The 12,381-nt window shown below is 40.8% G+C and overlaps 1 protein-coding gene across 1 annotated transcript; it reads left to right on the top strand.

Moving 5' to 3' along the window:
• The first annotated feature begins 290 nt into the window (after positions 1-290).
• On the top strand, positions 291-6,452 carry LOC124511669 (KRAB domain-containing protein 5-like). Its single transcript, XM_047079058.1, has 4 exons — positions 291-305; positions 5,278-5,404; positions 5,904-5,999; positions 6,436-6,452. The coding sequence occupies exons 1-4, from the start codon at positions 291-293 to the stop codon at positions 6,450-6,452; spliced, it is 255 nt and encodes an 84-aa protein (XP_046935014.1).
• Positions 6,453-12,381: the final 5,929 nt, after the last annotated feature.

Raw genomic sequence — 12,381 nt, 5'->3', positions numbered from 1 at the left:
CAAGCAGAATTTGTGGGCTTCTGTGGGAGGGGAGGCCCCCTGAAAGCAGAGAAGGGAAACTCAGTGATTGGTCTCCAAGTGGGAGCTGACAGTTTCTGAATAGCTCCTGACACAAAGGACTAGGAACTTGGGCCTTTTTTGCATTTCAAAGCCCTGCCTGCAGGCGATCAGGTTACAGGAGGTGAAGAGGCAGTGTTGGTGTCTTTACCGACATTTTCTCCTACTTGTGCTGTGTTTTCTCCACAAAGATCTTCTGAGAAAGAAATCTTGAAGAGGAGGTGAAAGAAAAAATGGCCAGTTCTCAGGTAAGCCTTGCGCCCCAGGCCGGAGGACCTGTGATCTTTTTCTCCTGAATTCCGGGCGTGTAGAAATTGCAGGGCACCTGGGTGTCTTCAGCCATTTGAGCATCAGACTCTTGATTTGGGCTCAGGTCATGATCCCAGGGACCTGTGATCCAGCCCTGAGTTGAGGTTTCTGGCAAGCTTAGAGCCCACTTAAGATTTCTTCTCTCTCCCTGTGTCCCTGTCCCCCATTTGCATGCATGTTCTCTCTCTCTCTCCCTCTAAATAAAAAAATTTTTTAAATGCCAATGATTTTTTTTTATCAGTTCTGACGGTTTGCTTTGTGTTTTCACCGAATTACTAACCTTTCAGAAATGATACTCTAGGTTATGTCTTTAGAACACTCCTCCCCTATATCCCAGAGACCTCCCTCTCTTCTGTCCAACATGGCTATCAGTATAGCAACAGCAGTTGTCACTTTGAATTAAATTCCTGCAAGTATTGAAAATACTCCCTTTGTGACAGATCCAGAGGGGAAGGGGTTGAGGCCAAATTTCCTGTTGCTGATGGGGTCTGGTCCTGGGATAGCAATCAAGGAAAACCATTCCCATGTAGGTCTTATCTGAATGCTTTCTCTGCCCCGGGTAGAGTAGGATTATGAAAATGCACAAATACACCAGACAGATATGAGGCACAGAATAACTGGAATGCTCCTGCTCTTTAGGATGTGGAAAAGTCACTTTAAGATATTCTAGATATTACAAGACCTGGAAACTATATGTAATTGAAGGCTGTATAAATCCACCGTATCCTCAAAGTTGTTTATATTGTGATTTACTGTTTGGGGTCACAAGAACACACTGGTGACCATGTGTCCTGAGGTGTGCCTTAGGCACTGACATGAATGGTATACTTGCAGCTGATGTTACCTTCTATTCCTTGGCTTTGGCTCTCTGCCAGATTTCCCCCCAATAACATTCATATTTTCCTTCTTATTAGTTATAATGATTTTAGGCCTATTCCCTGAGCAATTTCCAGACACCATCGCATTTAAACTGGAAACTTCTTTCTCCTAGTTTCTCTTTCCTTGCATATATATTTTTCTACCTTGTAGTTTTTTTCTTTTCTTTTTTAAGTTTATTTATTTTGAGAGTGATAGAGCGAGAGCAGGAGAGTTGTAGAGATTACAAATCCCAAGGAGGCACCACAGGGTCAGCACTGAGTGGGACATGGGGCTCCAGCTCAAAAACCAAGAGATCTTGACCTGAGCCAAATTCAAAAGTCAGAAGCTTAACTGATTGAGCCACCCAGGCACCCCTTCCTTGTAGTTTCTGATGAGCAGAACAAAGCCAAATGAAATGTAGATGAAATTAAATTTTCTTACAACTTAAAACCCACGGAGAAATACTTGAGACTGGCAGAGGGAGATATTCCTCCAGGAATTCACAACTGCTTTAATGTTAATGCTTTTCTAGAGGCAAAAAGCTAGCTTAACTTTACAATAGTCAGACTTCCAGTATCCTGTGAGTCTTCTTTAACATATGAAAATCGCTTTAGAAACGTCTTTTATTTCTACCCCCCCCCAACTTAAAGTCATGACACATACTCTATTTACTTCTATGTATTTTCAGAAAAAGAAGAATCACATAATTAATAGGTCGGCATATCTTAAAATCCCGAAATAAAACAGAGCACAAATGATGAATGAAACAAAAGCTTTCAATGAGGGGCACCTGTGTGGCTCAGTATATTAAGCATCTGACTTGAGCTCAGGTCATAATCTCACCGAACCTGAGCTGGAGCTCTGCATGAGGTGAACAGGAGTCAGGTCTCTCCATATTTCTCTCTCTCTCTCTCTCTCTCTCTCTCTCTCTCTCCCTCCCTCCCCCTCCTCCACCCCCCCCCCCCCGCCCCTCCTGGTATTCTCTCTCTTCTTCTCTCTCCACCCTCTCTCTCTCTCAATAAAAAATAAAAAAAGCTTTCAAAGAAATAGTATGTTAGGAGATCATGGAGTACTACGGTCAAGACAATTCTTGAGATACTCTCTGGTGCCAGATTATTGAAGTAGCACAGGGACAGGACCCATGGGCAGAAAGAACTGTACTTTGGCTGCATGAAGCTTCTATGTTCAAGGGGAGGGTAGGTGCACAGAGTGTTCAATCACAAATGTTTCTTTAAATTTCTACTTGTAAAACTGCTTCTGCAAGATTTCTCTGGTGCTCATCATTCAGTTCCATATTAAGCAGTGGTGAGATGTACTGGCAGTCACGAGACCCTGTAAAAATGTAGCAACCAGTGGTACCTGGGTTGTTCAGTCACAGCCTGGAGTCACAGCTTGAGTTCTCTCCCTCTCTCTGCCTCTCCTCCTTTCACACTTTGCTTACCCACACTCTCTCTCACAATAAAAAAAAAAAAAAGAATGTAGGAACCAGCATTTATTTGATGCATATCAAAATTATAGAATTATATGTTAGCTTTATGTGCAAAAGGTGGAAATTTTTCTGATTGTATCCCTCATCATACTAGACTCAGAAATAATAACATTATATATATCATAATGTGTGTTTGTGTTGATAGTGTGTTGATAGATAAGCATCATCATCTACAACTAGTTTTATGAGTTTTATGTCATTGAAAAAAAAATTTTTTTTCTTTTTTTTTTGAGAGAGAGAATCCCAAGCAGGCTCCACACTGTCAACACAGAGCCTGAGGTGGAGGCTGGAACTCAGGAACCATGAAATCATGCCCTGAGCCAGAATCAAGAGTTGGGCACTTAACCAACTGAGCCACCCAGGCGTCCCTCATTGAAAATGTTTCTTAGTCACCATTACACTTTCTTACTTTATCATATTTAATGCCTATACAAGGATTTAATGCCTTAATATTTATGGATATGAGCATGGAATGTATAAAGATCGATCAATTTTGTGTGCATACCTTATTCTTTCCATCATTTTTCTCAGGTTTGACACCTGTTATGAACATTGCTTTAGGGTCCCTTCTCCATATTGACCAGTGTGTTATTTTGGGTCAACTCTAGGTCAGATGACCTGTGTTAAAATATGATCCCTACCAGGTACTAGATGACTGACAAAACATTTGCTAAAAATAGAAGAATAATGTGTTTCTTCTCTTAGATTGTTATTATTTATTTTCCATGAATTTATGAAACTATTAGATGCTATCTACTAACCAGGACATGCCTCGAAAGGCTTGCTGTTGGGGCGCCTGGGTGGCGCAGTCGGTTGAGCGTCCGACTTCAGTCAGGTCACGATCTCGCGGTCCGTGAGTTCGAGCCCCGCGTCGGGCTCTGGGCTGATGGCTCAGAGCCTGGAGCCTGTTTCCGATTCTGTGTCTCCCTCTCTCTCTGCCCCTCCCCTGTTCATGCTCTGTCTCTCTCTGTCCCAAAAATAAATAAACGTTAAAAAAAAAAAAAAAAAAAAAAAAGAAAGGCTTGCTGTTACGTTTCTTGCTATTCTAGAAGAACCTGTAATTGCTATAAATCCCATTCAGTTCCAAGTTCTCCAAGAGTTCTTGTCTTTGAGTTCTACTTCTTCGTTATTGAAATATGTATCTCCTGGCCCATAGACTAATGCTTTGTAGAAATGCAGACAACTACCTCATCCTAGAACTCCTGAACAGTATCTGCGTTTTAACAAGATCCCCAAGGTCCTGTTGTGAAATTCTAATTCACATTACAATATGCTAAATACATTTGTCACTCCCCAAAACTTTCCATTTAAGAAATAGATAGCACATGTACCATATGATGTAAATACAATATTCAAAATGTATATGCCTGTGTTGATGCCTTCATTGTACAAATTCTCTTGAATAAACACAGTATTTATAAAGGTTCTTACCTCCAAGGTAAAGAATATACTAGAGCATAATACTGGGTGACAAATAATCTTACCTCATCAAGCAGAAACCTCACCTAAGCCAGAACCAGTTCTCCTGATCTAACTGAACTAACAGAAGTTCAGTCGTTGGTGAATCACAAAAAAACTATACCAGGTGAGGATGTGAGCAAAGCAAAAATGATTTACAAGAACCAAGGAAATCACAGGGAGGAACTTCCAAATCAGATACTCACGGAGGAAGGGGGAATGGTGTCCTTTCATTTAGGGTTAGCGTGGATATTCAGAAAGGGGAGACTATCATCTTATGTCAAGTGGAGTACAAGGTTGCACATAAGCCTTAAGAGAACAGTTGTGTACATACTGTGCATATTTCATAGTAAATGAAGTTTGTGCTCCTCCTTGGGTGAGATTTTAGTATTATAATGAGGTAAAAGGGAGCTCCTGGGTGGCTGAGTCTGTTGAACGTCCTACTCTTAATTTAGGGTCAGGTCATGATCTCAAAGTCCTGAGATGAGGCCCCAAGTCAGGCTCCACTCTGAGCATGGACCCTGGTTGGAACTCTGTCTCTCTCACTTTCTGTCCCACCCCCTCTTGTGTGTGCTCTCCCTCTCAAAGACATAACATTAAAAAAAAAAGTTTATATATACACATATACGTATATATATGTATACATATATGTATATGTATATGTATAAATGAGGTGAAGGTAACTGTACATATATGTATATATATGTATACATATGTGTATACGTATATATGTATATGTATAAATGAGGTGAAGGTAACTGTACTCACTGCCGTGGTTTACTCTATTATCCATGTACTTAGGTGTGAGTCAGGGGTTAATCTCAAACTGAGCCAATCCAAACTCTTCCTCAGGGCAGTCATTACCTTTTGTTGGATACTTTCTGTTTCCACCACAGGACAGTATGCACATGGGGTGTTTTGCCTGAAGTAAAAGGTAATGTGGAAAGAAGAGGTTAAAATATGGGACTAAGGTGAGTGGGTACAAGCACATAAGCAGTAAAGGTCAGGTCTTATGGTCCAGTTGCTGACATTAACTCCCTCTTTCATTTGACTTAGCATTATGAAATCTGCCTATGGCCACTTGGTAACTGTGTTATTTATTTCAGGGACTGCTGACATTCGAGGATGTGGCCATAGAATTCTCTCAGGAAGAGTTAATATACCTGAACTACAGTCAACGCGAACTATACAGGGATGTGATGTTAGAGAACTACGGACACCTCCTTTTCTTAGGTGAGGTTAACTCCTTCCAGATTTCCCAAATCACACTCAGGGGTTTGTTCCTTCCTTTGAAGACTGAATCTTGAAATTTTCCTCTATTGCATGACTGGGATTCAGATCCCTGCAGTCAGGGAAAGAAGTAGGGGTTTGTAGATATAGAGAAAAATCTTCATGATGTTTCCTTTTCAGCTTTATCTTTCCCTTTCTTAGGATAACATTATCATTTCTGTAGATTAATGGCAATTCTAAGCACTGAGTGGCATAAAATGGTATTTCTGACATCTTAAATACCAATTTCTACTCATTACTGTCGTGGTAGTACTCCGAAGTGGAGGTCAAGATCTGAACATGGAAAGTTCATCCTGTGTGTTCTAAAGGGCATGTTGGGCCACAGCATTTGGGAAATCATTTTCTAGCATTCTACTCTGTCCTCTCTGCTCTACTAAGCACAATAGTGGATCAGAACTTAGAATCTCCAACCACACTCATATTCTTTTTTTCTAATAAACAGGTCTTGTTGTGTCAAAGCCAGACCTGGTCATCTTTTTGGAACACAAGAAGGGTGTCTGGGCCGTGGAGAGAAAGGAGACAGTAGCTACACACCCAGGTAGGTGGGAATGAAGCGGATGACAGAGGTGAGGTCCAGTCGTGAAGGAGGAATTGGACCTCAGAATGTGGTTGAGCAGCTCTCCTTGAATGGAAATTAGGTTGAAAAGGCCAGTTTCAGGGCTCTTCCTCTCACATGGGACATCTGCTTTCCAACATACCATGCTTTCCATTCTCTAAGGATTCTCCTTCAGTTCCACTGAGGGTTCTTCACATCCACAGTGAGGTCCTCCATAATCTGATTGGTTCTCCCTTTGCTTTGAGGTCTTGGGGAAATCTCTGTATTTCTGAGGAACTGTACGCTAATCCATTTCTGAGTTCTGTTTTGCTTCTTGTGTGAAGTGTGTCAGGGTAGTGGTGGGCATCTTGGGATTTGGTGCAGAAATCCCAGGAAGGCTGGAGTGAGACATTACAAGTTTTCTGGCTTATCCTTTCAGTATTACAGAGGCTTTAAACTTAACCATACAAAATAGAGATCCAGTGATTTCATCAGGTAACAAAGCAACTCCCTAAAGTGAGAAAATCTCGTCCTTTGTTTCACCTCAAAATTCATTTCTTGGGTTGCCTGGTTGGCTCAGTTGGTTAAGCGTCTGGGTTGAACTCAAGCCATGATCTCAGTTTGTGAGTTTGAGCCCTACATCAGGCTCTCTGCTGTCAGTGAAGAGCCCATTTGGGATCCTCTGACTCTTCCCCTCTCCGCGTGCTCTCTTTTTCTCAAAGGCAAAATATTAAAAAAAAAAAAAAAGTTCAGGATGCCTGCATGGCTCAGTTGGTTAAGAATTTGACTCTTGATTTTGGTTTAACTCATATCTCAGGGTTTCTTAGTTCAAGCCTCTCATAGGGCTCTGGGTTGACAGCATAGAAACCATTTGGTTTCTGTCTCCCTCTTTCCCTCCCTCCATCCCTCTGTCTCTCTCTCTCTCTCTCTCTGCCATCCCTTACTTGCTCTTTGCCCTTCCTTCAAATAAATAAATAAAAGTTTTAAGGTTCATTTTCTTTTTTTTTTTCAACGTTTATTTATTTTTGGGACAGAGAGAGACAGAGCATGAACGGGGGAGGGGCAGAGAGAGAGGGAGACACAGAATCGGAAACAGGCTCCAGGCTCTGAGCCATCAGCCCAGAGCCTGACGCGGGGCTCGAACTCACGGACCGCGAGATCGTGACCTGGCTGAAGTCGGACGCTTAACCGACTGCGCCACCCAGGCGCCCCGGTTCATTTTCTTTGTATTAACTAAACTAAGAAATTTCCACTCAATGTGTTGCATCCTCAATGTTGAAATAATTTAAAGCATCTATTATTTTCCTAGAAGTCTACGTAAATTAATGCCATAGGGGAGCTAGAATATTTAAAAATTAAAACTCAGAGCCTAAAATAAAGTCTCAATTGTTACCGTATTTCTTAATTATTGAATATTCTTATGATTTTGTCTTGTACAGTATGAAGTTCCTGTGACCTTGGCATATGTTTTCACTTTCTGATTACTTACATATCAGATTCCTTTATGTTTTTTTTTTAATTTCTGATATAACATGGGCATGTGCTTTATAAGAAGGTATATAACTAGTAAAATTCCTATATTTAGAAAAAAATTTTAATTATAAATATAATTTTACTCCAGGAAAAATGAATCATTGGTTTTTCTATTTTCCTCAGAATATCTGAATTTAATACCAAAGATTTTTATAATAAAGTGATTGTTGGCATATTTTACAATTTTTACGATGTTTATTCAGAAATGAAAGCTTTTGGGGCACTTGGGTCGCTCAGAAGGTTGAGCTTCTGACTCTTGGTTTCAGCTCAGGTTATGATCTCATTGTTTGTGAGTTCAAGCCCTAAGTCCAGTTCTGCACCCACACTGTGGATCCTCCTTGGGATTCTCTCCCTCTCTCTGCCCCTCTTCCTCCTCTCTTTTTCTCTCTCTCAAAATAAACTTTAAAAAAAACATAAAAAGAAATGAAAGTTTTTGTTTGCTTGATTCTAAAGAATGGATTATAGGGGCACCTGGGTGGCTCACTGTTTAAGCTTCAGACTTTAGCTTAGGTCATGATCTTGTGGTTCATGAGTTTGAGCATCCCCCATCGGGCTCTATGATGACAGCTCAGAGCCTGGAGCCTGCTTCGAATTCTGCATCTCCTTCTCTTTCTGCCTCTTCCCTGCTTGCGCTCTGTCTCTCTCTCTCTCAAAGGTAAATAAACATTAAAAAAAATTAAAAAATAAAGAATGGATTATGCCCTTAAATTATTAACTATTATTAATATATTAGGGATCTATTAACAGAATACATTTTTTAATGTCTTAAGTGCTTAATGCATGAAAGTTTTCATTAGAGCTTTCCATGGTTGATTTTAATGAATATTCTTTACAGTTTTACTCCCCATGAAGACATGCCAACAACTCAACATGTTTCTTTTTCATGGGTACACAGTCACAGTTGAAAATTATAGCTACATAGGGATGCCTAGATTCTAGTCATGATGTCACGGTCTGGGAGTCTGAGGCCTGCATTGGGCTCTGTGCTGACACTGTGGAGCCTTCTTGGGATTCTTTCTTTCTCCCTCTTTGTCTGTTCCTCCTTTGCTTTAGCTTTCTCTCTCTCAAAGTAAAGGAGGTTGAAAAAATACATATATACATATATATGCCTCTATATCTCTATATATAGGCTTCCTTTAAATAATTCATCTTTTTTTTTTTTTTTAATTTTTTTTTTAATGTTTATTTATTTTTGAGACAGAGGGAGGCAGAGCATGAACGGGGGAGGGTCAGAGAGAGAGGGAGACACAGAAGCGGAAGCAGGCTCCAGGCTCTGGGCCATCATCAGCCCAGAGCCCGACGCGGGGCTCGAACTCACGGACCGTGAGATCGTGACCTGAGCTGAAGTCGGACGCTTAACCAACTGAGCCACCCAGGCGCCCCAAATAATTCATCTTTTATTTATGTAGAATTTCTTGAGTTATATTTTGTCTTACTCTGGTTTGGCAATTCATAAACCATGAGATCATGACTTGAACAGAAGTTGGACGCTTAACCAACCAAGCCACCTAGTCACCCCTAGAAGAACTTTAACATTTCCTATAGGACAGGTCTGCTGATAAACTTAGACAGGTTTTTCCTTGGCAAAGTGTGCATTTCTACATTCATGGAAAACAGTTGTGCCAAGTAGGGTATTCTTGGTGGATTTTTTTTAAATATAATTTTTTGTTCTTAATTTACATCCAAATTAGTTACCATATAGTGCAACAATGATTTCAGGAGTAGATCCCTTTGTGCCCCTTACCCATTTAGCCTATCCCCCCTCCCAAAACCCCTCCGGTAACCCTCAGTTTGTTCTCCATATTTATGAGTCTCTTCTGTTTTGTCCCCCTCCCTGTTTTTATATTATTTTTGTTTCCCTTCTTCTATGTTCATCTGTTTTGTCTCTTAAAGTCCTCATAGGAGTGAAGTCATATGATTTTTGTCTTTCTCTAATTTCACTTAGCATAATACCCTCCAGTTCCATCCACATAGTTGCAAATGGCAAGATATCTTTCTTTTTGATTGCCAAGGAATACTCTATTGTATATGTATACCACATCTTCTTTATCCATCCATCCATCGATGGACATTTGGGTTCTTTCCATACTTTGGTTATTGTTGATAGCGCTGCTATAAACATGGGGGTGCATGTACCCCTTTGGAACAGCACAGCTGTATCCCATGGATAAATGCCTAGTAGTGCAAATGCTGGGTGGTAGGGTAGTTCTATTTTTAGTTTTTTGAGGAACCTCCATACTGTTTTCCAGAGTAGCTGCACCAGCTTGCATTCCCACTTGGTGGATATTTTTTGATCTTTCAGTATTTGAATACATTGTTCCATGCTTTTCTTTCTATAAGGTCTACTGAAAATCCTAGTAACAGTCTTGTAGGAGCTCTTATATAAGATGAGTTGCTTTTGTCATGCTTTTCAAAATTCTTCCACTGGTCATTTATGATAGGTTAATTACAACGTGTCACTGTGTTCATGTCTTGTCTTTTTTTTCTTGAATTTTTATTTAAATAATAGTTAACATACAGTGCAATATTTTTTTTTTTATTTAAAAAAAATTTTTTTTTTCAACGTTTATTTATTTTTGGGACAGAGAGAGACAGAGCATGAACGGGGGAGGGGCAGAGAGAGAGGGAGACACAGAATCGGAAACAGGCTCCAGGCTCTGAGCCATCAGCCCAGAGCCTGACGCGGGGCTCGAACTCACGGACCGCGAGATCGTGACCTGGCTGAAGTCGGACGCTTAACCGACTGCGCCACCCAGGCGCCCCTACATACAGTGCAATATTGATTTCAGTATAATTCAGCAGTTCATCAATTACATATAACACACAGTGTTCATCATAACAAATGCTTTCCTTAATACCCATCTCCCACCATTGATATTTATCCTACTGTGAATTTGCCGAGCTTGTTAATTTGTCTCCTTTCCACATACATGGGACCTACAAGTCTAGTTCTTTATGGAAACTCTCTGCCCCCTTTCACTCTCCTTTCCTTATGGGGTCCCCTTAATATGTATATGGTTCACTTGTAGGTGTCCCATGTGTCCCTAGACTTTGTCATTTTCCACATTTTTTTTTTTGGTCCTCTTAGATAATTTAAAACAAGGGGTCTTTAGATTGTCCGATTCTCTCTTCTGCTTCATAAAGTCTGTTGCTGTCCCCTTCGTGTATGTTTAAATTCAGTGGTTCTACACTTCAGGTCCTAATTTCTCAGTGATTTTTACAGTTTGTCTCTTTGGGTTTACATTTTGGTCCTGGATAGTTTTTCTGCTATCATTTAATTACCTATCTGCTTTCTCTGTTTCCTACATGGACATTTAAAAAAAATTTTTTTTAAACGTTTATTTATTTTTGAGACAGAGAGAGACAGAGGATGAACGGGGGAGGGTCAGAGAGAGAGAGGGAGACACAGAATCGGAAACAGGCTCCAGGCTCGGAGCTGTCAGCACAGAGCCCGACGCGGGGCTTGAACTCAGGAACCAGGAGATCATGACCTGAGCCGAAGTCAGACGCTTAACCGACCAAGCCACCCAGGCGCCCCATCCTACGTGGACATTTTTATGACTTTTTTTTCTTTAATTCTTTGTCTCACCATTAACACTACCTTATTAATTTAGGGTCAGTTTCGGAGATACAGTTCATTCCTGTGATTGGAACTAGTTCTATTTCTTTATGACCTTGTGATCTTTTGTTGAGATTGGTGAATTTAAGAAAACAGCCTCGGGGTTCAGGATTATGAACTTGTTTGTACAGGAGAACACAAATAACCAATTTGTAATGTCTGAATTTTTGTAATTTCCTAGTTTATGAAAGTATAGTTACTTCTTTAGAGCCCATGATGCCTTCCTCTGTTGTCCTCAGCTCTGGAGTCTCTCCAGGGTGTAAACAAAAGCTCACCTGTTGTCTGAGCAGCCATCATAGTGCATCCAGAGGGTGCCCTCATTCCCTCTGCTTCCATGTCCTTCATGACAGAAATAAGCCCCTCAGGCACCTGCAAAGAACCCAGATCACTGAACATAGAGGTCACTCCTGTGTTTGTCTCCTGATGAGAGGTAACTGTTTTCACACAGTGTTGGCAAGGAGTGTCAGGAACAGTGAGTAGCTGTTGTGGGCCAGTGTCACAAACTTTGTTTCTTTGATGTTTCTTTTCTTCATTTCTACTTGCCTGCATGGGCTGGGTTCTCCTAATTGCGTTCTGGAGCATTCACAAGGTAATTTAGTCCATTTTTGTCTCCATGGAGGAGCACCGTCCCGATGCTCCCTATTTCCCCACTGCTGATGTCCTGTGATGGGTATTAATTTTGCATATTAGCATTTAACATATATGCATGTGAGTGTAATAAGTGGGAGAACTGATCATGTATCTTTTCCTTGTGTCTTTCCATAACACCATAGGCCTATTGGCAAAGTCAGGTAAAGAATATTCTTTTTAAAGAGTGATGTAGGAACAAATGGAAGCTGTGGCTCTTAGTATTTACCCTCAGTGATGACTTGGATGAAGATGGAGGGTAGAGAAGGGCAGAAATGAGGTTATGGATATCACCAAAGCGGGACAATTGCCCTTAATGGAACCCGTACTGCCAGAAGAGATCGAGTGTATAAAATACTTGGGGGGAAAACCCCACCTTAAGTCAGTTATATTTGAACCCAAAGACCAAAATCCATTTTTGTAAATTTTTAAAAATATTTTACTCATTTTTGAGAGATAGAGTGCAAGCAGGGGAGAAGTAGAGACAGAGAGATGGAGACACATAATCAGTAGCAGGCTCAAGGCTCTGAGCTGTCAGCACAGAGCCTGATATGGGGCTTGAACTCATGAAGCATGAGCTAGTGACGTGGGCTGAGGTAAGATATC

The sequence above is a fragment of the Lynx rufus genome, unplaced genomic scaffold, assembly GCF_022079265.1.
Source record: "Lynx rufus isolate CCGP_SWC_20201006 ecotype Redwood Valley unplaced genomic scaffold, mLynRuf1.p SCAF_16, whole genome shotgun sequence".
Lineage (NCBI taxonomy): Eukaryota > Metazoa > Chordata > Mammalia > Carnivora > Felidae > Lynx > Lynx rufus.
Note: the sequence above shows the minus strand (reverse complement) of the source record. Positions and strands in the feature narration are given on the sequence as shown.